The sequence below is a fragment of the Sinocyclocheilus anshuiensis genome, unplaced genomic scaffold, assembly GCF_001515605.1.
Source record: "Sinocyclocheilus anshuiensis isolate Anshui unplaced genomic scaffold, SAMN03320099.WGS_v1.1 scaffold451, whole genome shotgun sequence".
NCBI lineage: Eukaryota > Metazoa > Chordata > Actinopteri > Cypriniformes > Cyprinidae > Sinocyclocheilus > Sinocyclocheilus anshuiensis.
In genome coordinates this window covers 1001531-1022697 of record NW_015549630.1, presented here as the reverse complement: position 1 = coordinate 1022697, position 21167 = coordinate 1001531, and the positions used below count along the sequence as shown (strand labels likewise).

Genomic DNA, 21167 nt, shown 5'->3' with positions numbered 1-21167 from the left:
AAATTCGGTCATTAATTACTCACCCTAATGTCGTTCCAAACCCGTAAGACCTTCGTTCATCTTCGGAACACACGCGGAGGAGAAGAATAGTTGAATAAAGTGGTTTATTTTTTGGGGGGTTTTTGTGCACAAAAAGTATTCTCGTAGATTCGTAAAATTATGATTGAACCACTGATGTCACATGGACCATTTTAGTTGCTGTCTATGGAGGGTCAGAGAGCTCTCGGATTTCATCGGTGGCCATGGGTTCAAATTATTCTTTAGATTTTTTTACATTCAGCGCAAACAGCTGTTGTTGAGGCTTGCGCTGCCTGACTGTTTGTGAGAGACTTTCATGGAGAAATTAAATGTGTAACGGCACTCATAAAGAAATTCACAGAAACATAGAAACATACTGAGGTAAAAATTCAACATGTTTAGTTTATTTCTAACATGATGTATTTAAGTAACACCATGACAAGGGAGCTATTTTGCTGAATATTTTTATGAGTGCAAATATTACCTTGATTTTAGTTCAATTAACAAGTACATTTTAGACACAATATTGACTGTTTTGTTCTGTTTCACCAATGAAAATAGTTCCAAAGAAAGATGACAGCAGAAGTATTTCACATTCTCCAAGCATTGTTTCAATACAGCGTTTTGAACCAACCAATCAGTTAAATTAATAAGTGAATTCCCATCATCTACTGGCGGTTTAGTGTATTTAAAAGTATGATTTTTCCTCAGCATATCTTTTTTGTATAGGCCTATTAAAAAATGTATTGCAGTTGTAATTTTGCACTGTAATTTTAATTTGATTGGCGACAGCCCTATAGTGCATTTTGATTTTCCTTTTTTTGTTAACTAATAATTTGACATTAAAGATGATGCATACATTTAATAAGGTTAAAAAATATTGGCCTTTATTAAGGTAAATAACATCCTGGAGTAAATATAAAAAATAAAAAAGCTTTTGTGAGGATATTTTGTATGGGATATTGTCTGCTGATATGAAAAGTTCATTGTATGGTAATAATGAATAGCATTTTTGACAGTGATAATATCATCCTGATAACCAGGGGAAAAAGTTTTCAAGTTTTGTGAAATTAGGCTTTTATTGTCATTACATTACACTGTAGGGGACATTTTATTTTTTGTTCAAAAAATGTTTTAAATAAAATGACAAAGACATGTATAGGCCAAATCAATTGAGATTTTTTTTTTTTTTTTTTCATTCACCAATCAATTTTTAGGTTTCAGGATTTTCGTTAACCAAACTTTGTATAAAGATGATCCTCAACTATGTTATGAAAGATAAAACAAACTGCTATGCTTAGGTCTCAGGAGGATATTTTGTTTTCTTTTTACATTAAATGCATTAAATATCACACATGCCTGTAATATAATGTGTATTTCCATCACAGGTTTGGTCTTAAATTTCACGAAAGGTGGTATTAAAAAGGTCTGTAGACACCCTGATATAATTCTCAATTCTTTTTTTTTTTTCCCTCAGAATTGTAATGTATAAACACACAGTTGCAAGAAAATGTCAGAATTGTGAGCTGACATTTTTCCTGTCAAAATGTGACAATTGCAACTTTTTATCTCACAATTCTGGGAAAAGTAACTGGCACGCATGCATTCAAATACAGTGCCACTTTATATCTGATTTCAAATGAGCAGAAATCTGTAAGAAATATTATGACCACAGACAAAATAAATGATGAAAATTAGCTGTTATGTCGGAGCAATATCCTAGCCTTGTGACCCACGTTCTGACATATACTACAGCTGTGCACAAGGTGACCCGAGTTCAAGTCTCGTCTCAAGGTTCAGGCTTTTCAAGCCAATGTCAAAGTTTGTTTACAAATTTGGCCTCTAGTTGTGTTATTAATGTATAATGGATTATGTAGATGTGTTTTAAATTATAGAAACAATATAGATACTCATAAGGTGTCATATGTATACTTTCAATAAATTAGTCTTTACATAGTTTCTGAATACTAATTAGGCTTGCTAATTTAGAAAGTTTTTTAGTATTGTTTGTGATCTTAAGATGTAATATGTATTTGTATTCTTTCTGTTTACACTTCTTTCTGTATGCTCCTCTGTTATAGGCCATGAGGAAGAACTCTATCATGCACACAGAGAATAGGGCTCAGTGCTGCTAACTGGGAGAGCAGCTGGAAAACTGGAGGAGAAGAACAGTTGAACAACTATTAATACTGACGACTGTATTATTTTTCTGCAAGAACCACAACAAGCAAAGACAATGATGAGCACTCTGAGCAAACAACAGTCAGATGCAGTTCTTCAACATGTGATGCTGAGCATTTACAGTTTGTAAAACTACTAATAAATTAAGTGAATGCCCATTATAAACCTGTTCGATTTTGATGTTTTATTTTTGAGATTAATAAAATTGTATGTTTTTTTTTTTTTTGAGTGTTTAGGATTCTGGGAACAAAAATAAAACTTCCCGCTAAAAACTTTATAAGAATGTTAAGGGATAAAGTTCTAATAATGTTAACTTATGACTAAACATTTATAGAAGGTCATCACAGAACTTTTTTAGAGTGTTTTAGAGAATGTCATCCTACCTTTTAGAAGAACGTTCTGGGAACAAAAATAAAACTAAAAACTTGTTAAGAATGTTAGGGAATGATGTTCTAACAATGTTATCACTAATGTTACGGAATACTGTTTTAACAATGTTGTCACTAAACATTTTTAGAATGTTTTTAGAGAATGTTATCCTATCTTTTGAGAGAACGTTCTGGGAACAAAAATAAAACTACCCGCTAAAAACATTGTAAGAAAGTTAGGGAATAATGTTCTAACAATGTTATCACTAATTATTTTTAGAATGTTTTTAGAGAATGTTATCCTATCTTATAGGAAAATGTTCTGGGAACAAAAATAAAACTACCCGCTAAAAACTTTATAAGAATGTTACGGAATACTGTTTTAACAATGTTGTCACTAAACATTTTTAGAATGTTTTTAGAGAATGTTATCCTATCTTTTGAGAGAACATTCTGGGAACAAAAATTAAACTACCCGCTAAAAATATTGTAAGAATGTTAGGGAATGATGTTCTAACAATGTTATCGCTAAACATTTTTAGAATGTTTGAAGAGAATGTTTTCCTATCTTATAGCAGAACGTTCTGGGAACAAAAATAAAACTACCCGCTAAAAACATTGCTAGAACAATGCATGGTAATGTTCTTAGAACATTTTTAGAACAAAAAATTTCTAGCTGGGATGTTCCGAAAGAAAGGTCCTGATCTTCCTAATGTTGTATTTTATATATACACATTTATTTCATAGTGGTGGGCCGCTTGGACCAAAAATGCCAGGGCTGATTTTTTTGTCCAAGTCCAGTCCTGGTCTGCAAGCATGTCTAAGATGTGCATCTTAATTGCTGAATAATAACCTCCTGAATTGCAAAAAGTATTAAATAAAAAATAACAACACTTGTAACAGCATGCCGATTTGGGACTTCTGGGTGGGGACACATCTTACTCCAGAGGTTTGATATTCGGTTATTCATCTTGCACAGAAGCTGAAATAAAGAAAATAATCTTTTGGTTGTCATTTCTAGAAAAAGATTTTAATATTAGTCTTAAAATGAATATGTTGCTAAATTCTTATTTCATAAAATAGTATGTACTCACATGGAGTAGGGGAGTAATTAACCTGTGACACAGATCCTTGTCCTGAATTAGAATAACACAATAATTAGAGAGTAACACTACAGAAAGACACAACTGCATATGGGGAACTTTAAAAAAGTGTCTCTAAAGGAACTGAAGTGTGTATTTTTCTAATTGACAATTAGATGTAATGAACTGTACAAATTATTTACCAGCACGTCTCTTCCTCCATATGATGAGTGCAGTTATGAGAACAACCACACACATGAACACCAGCACACTGAAAACTACAGACTGCGTAAATGATCCTGGGTCAGACTCAGCCACATCTGAAAATGTTGCGGAAAAAACAAAACAAACAAACAAAAAATAGTGATATAAACAACAAGAAAGGGAATCTATAAGCTGCAGAGAGATATTGGAATGGTGACAACTAGGGATGTAACGATATTATTAATATTGTGATGTCGCGATAGCAAAACTATCTCGATATTATCGTGGTCACATGACGATATGAAACGATAGGTCTTCCGGGCAAAAAGTGTAGTTTTTAAAATATATTTAAACTTCTTATTCTAACATTAAAAGTATTTAAAATTGTGTTTTGGGCCATTATGCTTGGGCACAGTGCTGTATCTGTCAAACGAACTAAAACCGAAAGCACAATATGGCTTAATCCCTTCATCAAGTCTGTTTTCGCTGCGAGTTTCAAAGCGAAGCGGACACATTGTTGAGGAAATCAGCTCAGCTCGTGATTCGGTGTTTTCCGGACCTAAGAATGGCTCAGTTCACAATGAATGCAGTGAACTCGTTTATTGCATGTGCTGTGAGTTTAGCACGCGTTTGGGAACGCAACGGCCACCAGTTAGGCTTTATTTTCGCAGCAGATGATTACAGCATTTCACTAGATTTGTAGTGAGACACGTTTTTGTAAGCATATTTTCATTGAAGCTGGAGTTTTCCTTCAAAATAAAGGCTCTACTGCAGTTTCCGTCAAAATAAAAACTTAAAAGTGCAGTATGAATTGCTGCCACCAAGCGGTTTAAATGCAGTCCAAATATCTTTCAAGTGTAGAAATAGAAAAGAAGTATTGTAATTTCCCAACTGCAGTGTAAAGCAAAAATAATATACCTATACAATATTAATTTTCATTAATATTACAGTGCAATTGTTTTACAAAATATGGCTATTATTGTCATAAGAATAACAATAATATAAAATTATTGTTATTATTATTATATTCTAATTTGTTTGGCTTCCTAAAACACCAGTGTGGATGTAATTTAGACTGAGACAGTATTCCACAACTAAAAAGAGGGTCGAGTCCAATTTAAAGTTCAGGTACAAGTCAATTCACTGACTTTTTACGGGGAAGTCGTGGCCTAATGGTTAGAGAGTCAGACTACCCAAAGGTTGCGACCCTGAGGAGTCTCAGGTCCAGCAGGGATTGTAGGTGGGGGGAGTGAATGTACAGCGCTCTCTTCCACCTTCAATACCACGACTGAGGTGCCCTTGAGCAAAGCACCTAACCCCCAACTGCGCCCCGGGCGCCGCAGCATAAATGGCTGCCCACTGCTCCGGGTGTGTGTTCACGGTGTGTGTGTGTTCACTGCTGTGTGTGTGCACTTAGGATGGGTTAAATGCAGAGCACTAATTCCTAGTATGGGTAACCATACTTGGCCACATGTCACGTCACTTTTTCCTGACTTTAAAGGGATTTTACTTAAACTTGCCATTTCAAGTTTTCCTTCGTCTTTGGAGTGTTACAAGCATAGATAAGATCTGTAAAGTTGCAAAGACTAAAGTCTCAAACCCAAAGAGATATTCTTTATAAAATTTAAGACTCGTCCACACCTACCTAAAACGCCTCATTTAAACAAGCCCCTACATATCTACGTCACTGTGTGGGAAGATTTGCATAACATCGCCCAAATGTTTACGCAAAGAAAGAAGGCGTAACTTTTATTCTCGCTGTAGTATTGTTGCCGCCGCCACCATGTCGTGGAGACACTGTTTCGATGCAAAAGAGAATCTTCTTTGTTTGGCCTTTCAAAAGATGACACAACTAGAAATCAGTGGTTAAGTTGTATTTACAACACTGTTCCAGAACAGTTCAACCCAAATATTCAAGTGTGTGCAGCGCATTTTACGGAGGACTGTTTCCTGAACCTGGGAGAGTAGCCTACACTGCCGGCTGTGCACAAAGGCTGTTTCTAAAAAGTGGGGCAATTCCAACTTTGCAAGGACAGTCTGGCGCTTCTGACTCACAGCCTGTAAGTATATTTTCATATTTAAAGAATTTGCCACTGACTATTCAAGTGCTTGTTTGTTTTTTGTCATTTGTCCGATCACAAATTTGCAGACATGGTTTTGTTTATGCGGCGCGATGCAACGCAACGCATAAAAAGACAGTATAAAAAATTCCCCCGCAAAAGACCTACCATATTTCGCCGAACACCGAGGTCCTGTGATAATATTAGTCCCGTGCGAATCAGCATCTCTGTGATTTGGCCAGCATTTGGCGGGTCGCATATCATTATTCGAGGTTTTTGTTTGCGGTGCGCCTTTTTATCCATCTTTCGCGAAGAATGGAGCTGCGTTGGAGTGTTTGATAGTATTTTGGGTGCTGTCATCATATCGCTACACCATACAATTTGCAGAAAGAGAAAGCTGAAAAGGTTTTGAAGTTAATGTGTTACAAATAAATCAAGCATAAAGCTTGCGATATTATTTTAATCTGGTGAAATGTAAATGACACAGTGCACAAAACTATATTAGTTTCTTTTTTTTTTAAATCCATCTGGACCATAGAACGGGACTCTCAAAGCCTTGACATACGGGTATCCGGGAGACAAGTCAGTAAATTCGAGTAAAATCACAGGCTTCGCTTATCCCGTGCGAATGCACCACACGAAATTCAGATGTGGGGGGGTAATTTCAAAATCACACAAGGTCCCCAGATAATACTAATCCCGTGCGAATAGGGCTTAAGTCATTATAATCAGTAATTGACCGTTCGCAAAGACCTTAGTTACTGTTGCCATCTCGCTCTCACACTACACACCATGTTCTCGCGCAGTGAAAAATACATCGCAGAGCAAAGAGAAAACTGACAACGTGCCGACAGACAACACAGAGCAGGTTACTTCTCGTATGAAACAATGTCTCAGGACTCTCAGCTTTCAAATTTTTATATTTTTAAAGAAATTCAAACAATAAATACCGTTTTGTGGCTCTTTAATGTGTCGTGACAGATCTGCCTCAGTTCAAACACGTGAACCGGTCGTCTTTTCATATTTACGTAAAGCACGAAATGAACATGAATAAACATCAGAAAGTATTTTATTTAAACCGCGGAACACACCACTTTTCAAGTTTAAATCCACCGAAGTTAATCTACTCTCCTGTCTGATTTGTGGTTAAGGCTAGAAGGGATAAAGCTGCGGCTGCATGTGCATTTACATATTTTCAGAGGTGACAATATAACATGAAACCTATGAAAATGGTTTAAAAAAGCACATGGCGCCATACCCCGTTGAAAAAAACAGCATATGCTGGTTAGGTATGATTTCTTAAGCTAGTCGGACCAGCTCAAACCTGCATCCCAGCTTCAAAACATACCTAACCAGCATATGCTGTTTTTTTCAACAGGGTAGTTTCATCACTATAGAGCAGGGGTGGCGAACGTCGGTCCTGGAGAGCCGCAGCCCTGCAGAGTTTTGCTTCAACCCTAATCAAACACACCTGAACAAGCTAATCAAGGTTGGAGTTTAACTCTGCAGGGCAGCGGCTTTCCAGGACCGGAGTTCGCCACCCCTGCTATAGAGTGTCGTAGTGACCACCTTTTTGCAGTAAAGGACCTGTCATAGTTTGATGAGTGGGAAGATGACATGAAGCGACACGAGGTTAGCTGCATTGAAAACAGATGAGCGCACATGTACATATACAGCTCCCGATCGGGGCGAATTTAACAGGATTTTGTCCACAGAATGATAAGAGCACACGTTTTAACATATTATTTTACACTCAGAATTTTAACTTAAGCGCTGCAAGCCATGCATACAGCACAGAACACGACAGATTTTCTGGTACGCAAAACAAGTACTTTAAAGGAATTCCTTAGCTTACTGCCGTTACTGTGGCAGCCAACAACAGCTTAGCTTAACCCTCTGCACATTTTTATACTTAGCTATATTGAAAAAGTTTCAATTCAGTCAATCATTTTTATCCCGTTTTAACATGGATTTCTATGGAGACCGGCCGTAGATGTCGAGTAAGATGGCGGATAGCAGCAGCGGCACATATTATCAGCGTTTTGATTGGTCAGATCGCCTGTCAATCAAGCTCGCTGCGAACAGTCAATTATGTCCCCACTGGATGCAACAAATGCCTCATTTGTAATGGGTTTTATTGGTTTTGTTTTGTCTCGTCGCGCCGGGACAGGGCATCACAATATGGTAAGGGGCGTAACATTTCCGTCACACGCTTGAGGTATTCGGCCAATCACAACGCACTGGATAGCTGGCCAATCAGAGCACACCTCGCTTTTCAGACCGATGAGCTTTGAAAAAAATCGACGCGTTTCAGAAAGGCGGGTCATAGAGAAGAAACAATGTACAATATGTGGAAAATATTGTTTTTTTAACCTTAAACCGCATAAACTCATTGCATTATACCAAATACATAAAATAATGTTCTTTTTAGCAACATCATATGACCCCTTTAAGTTTTCTTAGTTATGAACATGGGTTAGAGCTATTAATTTTGAACTCTCAAAGTGCATTAGATAGAATAATTAAAAATTAAAAATGTTAAAATTTACAAAAAAAATTTTTTTTTCTATTCTTTATTTGTCTTTTTTATATATCGCAATAAATATTGTACCGTGGACGTCATATCACGATATTATCATATCGTGAGATTTTGATATTGTTACATCCCTAGTGACAACCGATTTGCAACAAAAAGTGTTGTTTTCTCCTGTTTCATTGCATTGTATGTAACGACAAAGTAGTTTTAATCTAATGTGTACTTTGTTGTTAGCAGAGTTTTGTTTGTTTAATTGTTTGTTGGTTTTTCTTTACCAAAAATAATGTCCAGTTTGTTGTCCAGATTGAGGTGCTTCATTGTGCAGTTGTATTTATGTTCCTCACGTAGCTCTTCTTCACTGATCACCAAACTCTTCCTCATCTGGTACGTTCCATCTCCGTTGGGCAGAATCTCTCCTCCTGTGATCTGATCATCATCCACAGGCTGACCATCTCTGAACAGGGTCAGGTTAATGTGACGGGGGTAAAAACCAGTGGCCAGACAGCTGATCTGAAGCCCTTGAGAGTCTGAGAGCGTCTTCTTAATGAGTCTGACTCTGGGTTTCACTACAGAGAAGGATGAGAAGTGTTACTGTCGGTAAAGTGTTCGGTTTGTTCAGGCATTAAATCATGATTCCGCATTCAGAGGCAGATGCATTGTTTGTTAGTACAGCTGTCTGGGTCATGTATGTCAATTATGATCTTTTCTACAACCCCAATTCTAGAGAAGTTGGGACGTTTTGTAAAATGCAATAAAATCAAGAATCTGTGATTTGTTAATTCTCTTTAACTTTATTTAACTGACAAAAGTACAAAGAAAAGATTTCCAAAGTTTTCACTGACCAACTGAAAACCTTCACCTGCTTACTGTGAACTGTTTCAAAACAGTTTAATTTGAATATTCTATAACCTTTTCACTTTTATTTTGTCTCTGTCCCAATATTTTTGGAGTGTGTTACAGCCATCAAAATCAAAATTTGTTCATATTTTCAAAAGACATTTACGTTGGTCTGTGAAAACTTTGGGAATTTTTTCTTTGTACCTTTGTCAATTAAATAAAAGTTCAAGAGAATTAATAAATCACAGATTCTTGATTTTATTGCATTTTACAAAATGTCCCAAATTCTCTGGAATAGCGGTTGTATATTAATTATACTGATTCTCTGACCTTTTCTCATCACATTTTTCTTTTCCATTTCCAGGTACCTCCGCAAGGTTTTCATGCAAACAGGATGATAAACATGTTCATACATATACTTTATACGAAGATGTTTCACTTGGTTCCACATTGTCATCCATGGCTTTTTCATCTGGATATAATTTTTTTCACTGTCAAAGGTGAACTCCTCCACATTTTGTCCATCGAAGGCATCCCATGTCTGCAGCAGACCTGGTTTATCATTGATCAACAATTCACATCCAGCAAGTCTTTGATGAACATGTACACCTTTAAATAAAAGAAGATATTTAATTAAGACTTATTAGTACTCACTGACATAGTACAGTCTAAAATAGTGAACTGAAAAGGAACATACTAGACTTTTTATGATTACTCTTTTACATCAAAATCTTTTCATGAAATAATAAACATGTGAAAACTACATTTTTTATGTGTTAATACTGATATGTAGACTATAGCTCTCACCATTTGCACCATCTGTGTGATTTAGGTGATTATTAAGAAAAAATGCTCGATCTCTCATGCTGTTATACATGTCATCAAATACGGCACCAGCATCCCTTTGCTCTTCATCATAGTCTTTTGAATCTCTGTGAGAACGAAGGACAACTTTCCATGCGGTTGAGTTATAATATAACATTTGCACATCATCCAACATCAGCACAACACTGAACTCAGGAAATTGTGTTTGTCCAACTATATATGTTGCAAAAGCCATCAGTGAGTGAGAACCTGCGGATACACAAGGACAAGCATATAATATTAGTACAGTATCAAATTATATAGACCATTACATGTTAAAATACATTTCTGCACAGTGCACACACCTACAGAAAGACATTCGGCTTGTTCGACTTGAAGCGGCTCTGCGCAGAATGATCAGTGTATGCAGGGCTTGACATTAACTTTTTTGCTCACCAGCCACTGTGGCTAGTGGTTTTCTACACCGCAGACAGCTCACATAAACACGAACACATGCTGAATTGAGTGCTGTGCCTGCCTGTGATGAGGAGATTGTGAATAAAAAAAATGAATATTAGTCGAATTTAAAATAAGCATTTGCATTTGAATGCAATAGTGGTACAATCGAATGCTAGGAGTGCGTCAGGGAGCATCATCAGTGGTGCGCGAGATAAGGGTGATGATGATGTAAGTGACGTTGCATTTGAATGTTTTGTTAGTCTAGCCCACGAGACGCGCCGCTGCTGTGTTATTCGTTCAAAATATTAGAGAAATATAGTAGCTCAATGCGTAGAAAATCTTGATTAGGTTAAAACCGAAACCAAGCCATTCACACAGAACGCATATTCAGCACATTTTTACACGGACAAATATGACTGCTGCACTCGCGTCTCATGCAAGAGATGCAAAGAAAGTCATGCAAAGTTAAAACAGTTTTAACGTTTAGAAAACACGACGCGAATTTGTAAAGGTTTATTTAATTTCACTGTGTCTTATATGTTTTTAAATGCAATCTGTGTGATCGGCGATTTGGCTCTTTGTATTAGGCTAAGCAATGCATAAACATGATGCTGTTAGTTCATAATTGTTTATGCAGTTTACAAAATTATATTTGATTTATATATGTTAATTTAGACGTTATGCACGTTTTTAAAGACAGTTATTTGAATTGACAATTAATGTGCTGCATTATTTTGCTCATTGCGCCCTCCGGTGGCCTCGGGAAACAAGTCAAAAGTTTCCGCAAGATTTATTTAATCTGCATATAAAACATAAGGAGATATTTGTTTACATTTTATTTTGTGTTTGACTGTAAAAAAAATAAAATAAAATTTTATATATATATATATATATATATATATTTGTTGTTTCTCTTAATAAAGTGGGCAAATTAAAAATAGTGGTTAAATTTAAAATTTTTTTTAAAAACGGTTATAAAAAATGTCAATAATTATCGATACTAAAATAACGAAGGAGTGGCTTCACAACAACTCTGTGACTGTTCTTGAATGGCCCAGCCAGAGCCCTGACTTAAACCCAATTGAGCATCTCTGGAGAGACCTAAAAATGGCTGTCCACCAACGTTTACCATCCAACCTGACAGAACTGGAGAGGATCTGCAAGGAGGAATGGCAGAGGATCCCCAAATCCAGGTGTGAAAAACTTGTTGCATCTTTCCCAAAAAGACTCATGGCTGTATTAGATCAAAAGGGTGCTTCTACTAAATACTGAGCAAAGGGTCTGAATACTTAGGACCATGTGATATTTCAGTTTTTCTTTTTTAATAAATCTGCAAAAATGTCAACGATTCTGTGTTTTTCTGTCAATATGGGGTGCTGTGTGTACATTAATGAGGAAAAAAATTAACTTAAATGATTTTAGCAAATGGCTGCAATATAACAAAGAGTGAAAAATTGAAGGGGGTCTGAATACTTTCCGTACCCACTGTGTATATATATAGATAGATAGATAGATAGATAGATAGATATAGATATACACACACACACACACAAAACTATGAAATGTTAGAAAAAATGCAAAGATAAGCTAGTAAACCGCCAGTAGGTGGCAGCAAGTGACTGTCTTAATGAGTCATTGAAGCATGCCTTTAAACGATTCGTTCAGATGGCTGATAGATTCAAGAATGAAGCAAGTGCCTGTCTTTATGACTGGACCACTGAATCATTGACTCAAATTATTCAAAATTCAAAAACGCGAATCATTCATTAACAAAACACAGCTGTGTGTTGCTCAGAGATGTGCGACTGTTCTGCTGTGATCTTTGATTTTCATTAACCAAATCAAGCAATAAATTCAAATTCAAATATTGAACAAAAATGTATATTAACTAGGCCTACACGTTTTAACTCTTGTATAAAATGCCATATTTGCAATCGTGGTTTTCAGGGAAAACCGTCACTCTCCTGGTCATGTCATGTTGCTTAATAGGCTGTATGTTATAATATAAAAACTAAGTTACATTTTTATGTTTCTTCTGTGTGCAGTTGTGCTTCATTTGTTTTAATTTCTCCACGAGATTGTTTCACATACAGACAGGCTGTGTGAGCCTCAACTGGCGCGACCTTGTTGTTGTTAATTATCCATTAGGCTATCAATTGCCGTTTACACCGAATGTAATCAAATCAGAATCATTCTCGCCGAAATTTCAGTGCTTCCCTAATTAGAAGTTTTAATCAGATTAGTTGTCCGGTCGGGCAAGTAAAATTCTCTTCTTTCATTTGCCCCTTCAAAAAATCCACTTGTCCCACAATAATTAATGTCGAGCTCTGTTACTGTATATAAAATTCAACCCGCCGAAGTGGCTAGTGGAAGTGACCATGTTACCCGCCACCACTGAAATCCACCCGCATTTGGCGGGTTGGCTGGTGTTAATAGGCTTGTTTGACATGAGCTAAATCTGCGCAGAACCGATCACCGTGAGATGCATGCCAGTTAGAAAAGTGTCCGAGTTACGTCCGACTTGCTCTGATGTCAAACTGCCGTGTGCCAAAAAACTCTCGCGACGGCGAGGCGGCTGTCAGATTGTGCAGTCGAGCGCAGTTGCTCTCCACCGACTGCTCTGACCAAAAGCATGATGGGAAACCATGAATATTCCCAAACACTATGACAGTGCGATCTCTGTGTGAGATATGTGATTGTTGTCATATTTCTACGAAAATCTAAAATACATCTTTGTATTAAAGTAAAAATGAATGATAAATACGCCTTTCGTACGGAATTAAATAGCAAGCACTTTGAGTGTCTTGTTGATCTTATTTATTTTATATAAAGGCAACAGAACTGAAATTATATCATGTTAATCAGCAGCACAGCACATGAGTGAGAATGTGATATCTGCCTTTGATCTCGTTGGTATCTGTTCACTTCGAGGGGTCAGAACTGTCCGTCTTGACTGCACTTATCTCACTCCTCCCCTCACTGCAGCCGCCTGCTCTCGTCTACATTTCAGGCGAGGCGAGGCGCATCTCAAACAAGCCTAATGTCAAGCCCTGAGTGTATGGCATCCAAGTACCGCGAGAGCGATAAGAGAGCAGACGGATCCTTATGCCGAGTTCACACTGCACGATTTTAGCCTGATTTTTCACTCGCCGACAGGTTTTGTTTGCGGACCAGACAGAGCTGTCGGCGATTCTTCCTATTGTAAAGTCATGCAGTGTGTAACCTCCGGTCGCCGATCCATCGTGCAATGTGAACACAGCAGCGACTGACTGCTACCCTAGATAGTCACGCAGTGTGAAAACCACAGTGACCCAACGACTTTGAAAATCGTGCAGTGTGAACTCGGCATTATGCCAAGTTCACGCTGCACGATTTTGCCAGATTTTTCACTCGCCGACAGGTTTTGATAAATCGCCGACAAATGCCCGAAATCGGAGGCAAATCGGTGCTCATTCACGCGAGTGACAATCACGCAGTGTAAATTATCAAAGACGCGATCTGAGAGAATCGCCGATGTGTCGCCGACGCCCGTGAAATATTTGGCATGCTAAATATCTGGACCTGTCGCGATGCACAATCCTGCTGTGTGAAATGAGTTCTGACTGAAAAATACATCGGCTATGACCTACAGTCAATGAGAGAGCTCATTTTCTTTTTTATCACTTTGAGGGCTTTTGTAGGCTATAAGAAATAAACTCATTATAAAATGCACAAAAAGTTTGTTTCACTTTCAAGTAGCCATTAGATTTGTGTAGGCTATATAAAATTTTCCCAGCAGAAGTATGTTGTTAACAAGGAAGTAATCTTTGTTAATTGTTGTGTGTTCCTGGAGGGCTTTTTACAGACCATAATATCAGCGTGATCTTGCATTATTCTCGTGTGCGTTTGGCTGTAGTTTGTGGCTCAGACAGTTGTCGTCGGCGATTCTTCCTATTGTAAATTCATGCAGTGTGTAACCTCTTGTCGCCGATCCATCATGCAATCCAGACTCATTCTCTTCTACAATGAATGTAACATTATATATGCTAAACATTACATCACATATTTGTAAATTGCAAAGTCAATCAGATAAGTTGCCATCCACATTGATATATAAGAGAAGTGAGATTTCTCTTGAGAACCTTGTACCAAATCAAGCGAGAAAAAGATTTGAATGGATGCTGCAGCAATGTTTCTACAGGGTGTAATATGTAGGCTAAATATTCGAAACCATTTGTGACCATACTAATAAAGAAGGTGGCTATTTGGCGGTATTGTAGGGGGTATTTAAGGGGGTTAAAAAGCCCCAAAGTAACGCAATTACCATATCCCATATCAAGACATATTTTGAGTTATTTCCTTACCTAAAATATATATTTTAGTCACCCTTATGCAGATTGATCATAAACACAGCTAAAAGGCTTCCTACCAGTGGCCATCCTTCACAAAACTTAACATCTTGCACAGTTTTATCATAGGTAGAATGCAAAATGTTTCAATACAAACATTTCAGTAAAATGCATTTTATGCAATATTTCAAACATTTAACCCACGGGGGGAAATAAACCCACCGCAACAGTTTAAAAGTAGCCTAATTATGTGGGGGGGGATTGCGAATTTGGCAACCCTGCATCCAACACAAGCTGCAGGAGGCAGATATGACCCAGCCAACACACCCATGTGGGGCCCATAGGGGTTGCAACTGGGCTGATATCTGGGGCCCACCTGGGCTACCCAACTGGGACCCAGCTAAGTCAAGAGTAAGGAGAGATGACTGACAGACCATACTGGAGGATTTGCTGCTCAACAGATAATAAGCTCATTGACAAATATCTTATCTTGTAAGATGTGCTCCCTTTATAACAGAGTGCGCGGGATCGAACAGCGAGCTCATTCAGAAGAGATTTAAATACTCTGCATGCGATAGCGGCTCCCTGATGCGCGAAAATGATATGCAATGTACCCTTTTCACATTCCCGGGTTTCTCAACAGCATAAGTCGCCATAGTTGGGTTAACTTGAATAGTAGTGAATGGGAGAGTACCACAAATATATTTTTTGCATTCCCATTTGCTCAAATATCAAAATAAAATCTCCACGATAGTGTTTTCATGACTTTCAATCAAAGGAAAAAAATTGAGAGAGACTGATAACGGCTGTCAGAAGAGAGAACGTTGTCAAATTTACCGTCCCTCCCCATAGACGCTGCATTAGAAACACCCTCGCATTAACGTTAACTGTTTTTTTGTAATTTGATGCAGGTGATATAATACACACAAATATATTTTTTGCATTCCCATTTGCTCAAATATCAAAATAAAATCTCCACGATAGTGTTTTCATGACTTTCAATCAAAGGAAAAAAATTGAGAGAGACTGATAACGGCTGTCAGAAGAGAGAACGTTGTCAAATTTACCGTCCCTCCCCATAGACGCTGCATTAGAAACACCCTCGCATTAACGTTAACTGTTTTTTTGTAATTTGATGCAAAGGTGATATAATACAAAGAATAGTGTTATAAATGTAGATACATTTAAAAAATATATATAAATATGAAAAACTTTCGAGGATTTACGATGCTGATGACCGTTAAACGCGTCATCACAGTCTTGTGAAAAGGGTCCATATTATAATGTTTGCGTGAGCGGGCGGTAATGGTCAGAAATTCAGCTGGAGCGGGATTCAGAAAACAGTCCCGCGCAGGTCTCTAATACAAAAACGTACACAATGAATGCCGACTGTAGAAAGCAAAACCGAATCCCGGATATTTTGGGCGATTTAGACATTTTTTTAGGTCCAAAAAGAGGACATGTCCGGGGAAAAGAGGACGTATGGTCATCCTATATTTAGTGTAAATAGACACTCCGTAAAAGTTATAGGAAAGCTGTAAATTAACTTACCTGCACTAACGACTGTCAAGCATGACAGCAGAAACAGAAGCAGGAACATTGTCTTAATTAATGAATCCAGGTCCACATGAAAAAAAAAACAGGTGTCTTTTATCGTCCATTGCGCATTCTCATCAGGGAATACAGTGAAGTGCTCTTTCGCCTGTGCTAATGCTGCCTTCACCTGCTATCGGAAATTTCCTATTTCCCACTTATGAAGTCGTGATTACGAACTTGTCGTATTCAAGTGCTTTAGCGCTCTCTCCCACCTTCAACACCACGAATGAGGGACACTTGAGCAAGGCACCGAACCCCCAACTGCTCCCCGGGCGCCGCAGCGAAAAAAAAAAAAGGATGCCCACTGCTCCGGGTGTGTGCTCACGATGTGTGTGCACTTAGGATGGGTTAAATGCAGAGCACTAATTCCGAGTATGGGTCATCATACTTGGCCACATGTCACGTCACTTTCACTTTAATGTCGGAAAGAATAAAATGTAGCATCCCATTGGTTGACAATCATATAAACATTCACCGCACTATACATGCAGTTTGCTGACAATTCTGGAATTTCGGTCAAATACTTATCACTGCTTATGAAACATACAATATGATTCGAATGATCGTTCATATCTAGCCTATAAATACACTACTTTAGCGACAAGACAAAGGGATGTAGTTGCTGTGAGAACAGCATTGACAGCAGCAATGGTTGTCCCTTCCACCAGCCATGTTTAAAGTTTATGACCCGCCCAACTCGGAAACTCTGGTATCAAAATTATTTCCGAATTTCCCAGTAGTAAATACGACTTGAGAGACCGTTCACGTCCAATTTCCGACTAGGAAACTCGTATTTACGATAATTCCGATAGCATATGAAGGCAGCATTACTACATACGACATGTTTTCTTCTTCTTCTTCTTTTGATTTAATGGCGAGTTGCGAACCAACTTCAAAGGTGCATATCGCCACCTACTGTGATGGAGTGTGAAAAGAATGAACAAACCCTCGAGTCCTATATCCTATTATATAACCCATTATTCTTAATAAATCTCATGACTGCATGCATTTGTTTTCCTGAATTTGGACCGTCATTTAATAAGCTGGTTGTAGTAAATTCCTGACATCCTACTGCTTGTAATTCTTCCTTAAGAATCCTCCTTTCTATTTCATATATCTTACATATCTTCATAACATGCTCTACAGTTTCCTCTATTAAACAGACATCACATAGACCCGTGTTATGTTTCCCTATAATGTGTAAAGTATGATTTAGATTTGAATGTCCTGTTCGTAAATGTGTGAAAATAACTTGTTCTTTTCTACTTAAGTTGTGAATTATTTTGCTTTTCTTTATGGTTTTTTGAACCTTGTAATAGTGTCGACCTGTATGACATGAGTCCCAAACTGTCTGCCATTTCCTATTGCATGCTTCTAAAATAAAATGTTTTCCTTCTGATCTACTGAGTGCAATGTTTATATTTGGTTCTTTCATTTTAATTGATTCTTTGGCAATTTTGTCTGCTTCCTCATTACCTTGAATTCCCACGTGTGCTGGTACCCACATAAATTGAATTATTATTCTCATCTGTCGTAAACTGTATAACCTAATCATGATTTCAGTTAAAATGTCAGTTCTATTTGTTTCCAATGATTGTAAACTCATAAGGACTGCCATTGACCCAGGTGAAAAAGACGTAGTATTAATGTATTAAAAATATACTTGAAATTCAAGTATGTTTATAATACATTTGTATTCCCAACATGCTTATTTGTAGTGCAATAAAAATCTATTGAATTGCATTTTTATCGTGAAGGCGCTGTGTGTTTCGTTGTGAAAGCGAAACTACTTTGTTTGGTCTTCCAAAAGTGGATGATATCCGCTTCGTCATGCCTAGAGCTGATCCGTGCTGGTCGCTGAGGAAATACATCAACTTCGCGCTGTCGATCGCCGGATCGGCTTTCACCGTGGACGAAGCGGAGTCCAGCCCAGATTTGTGTATAAAGATCAGCGTACTACTCTCACCTTTTCTCATCACATTGTTCTTTTTCATTTGCAGGTAACTCTGCAAAACTTTAATGCAAACAGGATGATATACGTTTTTATATAAAAATTTCATATGAGCAAACTGTAAATTGTCCCACATTATCCATGGCAATTCAATTTGGAAATGATTTTTCTCCTCGTTGAAAATGAACTCCTCTTTATTTTTTTGATCAAAAGCATCCCATGTCTGAAGTGGACCTGGTTTATCATCATTCAATAATTCACATCCAGCAAGTCTCTGGTGAACATGTACACCTTTCAAAGGATAAAAACACAGCCCACAACACTTAGATTTCTATACTCCGTTTTCTTTTTTTCTGGACTTGTGCTAATAAGGATACAGTTAGTACTGGTATTAGTAAACGTGATTTACATTACCATCATAATTTATGCACGTTAATGTTCTCACCGTCTGTGTGATTTAGGTGCTCCTTAAGATAAAATGCTCAACCTTTCATGTCGTTGTACATATCAAGAAATATGACACCAGCATCACTTTTCTCTTCATCGTAGTGTTTTGAATCATCCCCAGTCAACAATTTGATCTCACAATGATGTCACCATGAGCTCACACGATTCTCATGGTGTGGTCACAATGTGTGTGTCACAGTGAGCTAAAAGTGTAACCACACAGCGCACTCACTGTGTGCTCGTGTGAACTCACAATGATTTCATATACTACTCACACCGTGAGGATCACAGTATGAGGATCGTGTGATGTCACTGTGATCATCGCATGATCTCACGTGTTGACTGGGTCATAAGAGCGATGGACAGCTTGCCGTGTGATCGAGTCGTAGTACATTACTTGAAGATCATCCAGCATCACTACGGCACTGAACTCTGGAAATGGTGTCTGTCCGATTATATATGTTGCGAACGCCATCAGTGAGTGAGAACCTTTGGAAAGTAGTAATACAGGTATAGTATGGTGTCATATGAGACATTTCGTGATAAACGAGAATTCACTCGGCAAACTCTATGCTTTCGCTTTTACGTAATTTCACTTTCGAGAAGGCTTTTTCATCTGAGTAAAACGGCTAAATTAAAAGAGATGATTTAAACACATTTTACGGCTATATTGCTGCACAAGCTGCACTATATTGTGATTAAATGCTTCTAAACGTTTTCTACTTTTAGTTGTTCACAGCCTATAGTATCTACGGCGAATGGTTAAAAGCACATCTGTAGAAGCAAAGAACATCTGTAATCTTACTTACCTGCTCTAACCGCTAAAAAAATATGTCATAGATATAAACGAGCATTATTGCCTGTGTACAGTAGTGTGTTTTCTCGAGTCTCTTCGAACAACTAAGACCCCCTTTTCTGAGCTTTATAACGCCTGTCTGGACATCCCCTGTTGACCGCTGGGGGCACGAAGGCTACTGTTAACTCATCAGTTCTATTCATGCTGAGATTTAGGTCTCATGTATTTTTATGTCACAATCTTTAACATTCAGTGCAAATAGCAATTGCCAAACCTCATCTAAATTATTACTGCATTTTATTTTCATTGTTCTCACTTGTGTCATGTTTGCAGTTCCCACTAATAGCCGTAGTCTATTAATTTTTAACCATTGTTCTAAAGTTGTGCAAGTTCATGACTGAAATTCCAAGTCTTGTTTATTTTAAACTTGACATTTTCTGATTTGTCAGATGAGTCCATACATAGCCTACAGATTTGGTTATTCTGATCAAATATCAAAGAAAAGTAGAAAAGGCAGCACATTGAAAAAAAAGTACAATATGAATAGTAGCATACATATGCATAAATAGTAAAAAATACAAAAGTACATGACACATTCTGATGGTAAAAAATGAAAAGCATGAAACAGATTTTTCGTCATTCACATATACAGTTTCCTAGCTAGTCAAACAACACTATTTATTGTAGCAACATGCATCACGCATAATAACTGGACACGTGTTTATAGAAATGATGAGAAGACAAAAATAATGTGGGAAGTGAACCTGACTCGACAGTGCAAAATTTGAATTAATATTATAGGCTTGCCACAGTGAATTGGGATAAGGCATGAAGATGAATTTGGACACTTGTTTTTATATACTTGCTCAGTTTTCTTAATAAAAAAAATCACATTAAGGGTCTGTATTTGAAATTCACTCATGAGCAGGGGCGGTTTCTCCATTAGGGCGATTGGGCGACGCACCAGCAAAGCGCGAAAGGGAGGGATTTTCTTTCTTTCACACTCAACCACAGTGTTACGCTACCTTTCACTGTTTGTTCTGCCTCTAAGTAGTCCAATCAGCGTCGAGTCGCGTTTTGTGTAGTACCGCCCCTTTTTGGGCAATTGCTGTTAGACTGAGAATCGCCCTGAGTGCTCTCATAGACTTCCATACACAGATACTTTTTTTCGAAATGCAGGCACTGCAATGCAATCTCTATGAGTTCCGGGAGGGCTAGCACTAACGTGCTTTCGTCATCATGCGTAACCTTAACTTGTGCAAGGATTGGTGGGAACAGTGACATCCAATAATATTTAAAAACTATTTTGAATGTTAACAACAAGAAAAAAATGAAAAACTACTTTAATATCTTTATCAAATGTGAAAAAAGAAGAAAAAAAAACGAAAGAAAAAAAAAACAGAGAGACGGGGACAGCTATGCCAAGTTTGCCAACTCAAATTCAGTTGTCAGTTGAACTTGATCGACATCTTGGCGAACGTTACCTCAGCGCAGATGAAT

The 21167-nt window shown here is 37.6% G+C and overlaps 1 protein-coding gene and 1 long non-coding RNA gene across 2 annotated transcripts; one reads left to right on the top strand and one right to left on the bottom strand.

Moving 5' to 3' along the window:
* Positions 1–2892: 2892 nt before the first annotated feature.
* Positions 2893–16729, bottom strand: LOC107659606 (BOLA class I histocompatibility antigen, alpha chain BL3-7-like). The gene is made up of 7 exons (XM_016448618.1): positions 16429–16729; positions 10094–10360; positions 9617–9895; positions 8725–9015; positions 3853–3969; positions 3662–3703; positions 2893–3549 (listed from the first exon to the last, which is right to left on the bottom strand). The coding sequence occupies exons 1-7, from the start codon at positions 16475–16477 to the stop codon at positions 3530–3532; spliced, it is 1065 nt and encodes a 354-aa protein (XP_016304104.1). The 5' UTR covers positions 16478–16729; the 3' UTR covers positions 2893–3529.
* LOC107659608 (uncharacterized) lies at positions 7399–9728 on the top strand. Its single transcript, XR_001630931.1, has 4 exons — positions 7399–7545; positions 8798–8833; positions 8912–9046; positions 9651–9728. It is a non-coding gene; the product is annotated as an uncharacterized LOC107659608 (long non-coding RNA).
* Positions 16730–21167: the final 4438 nt, after the last annotated feature.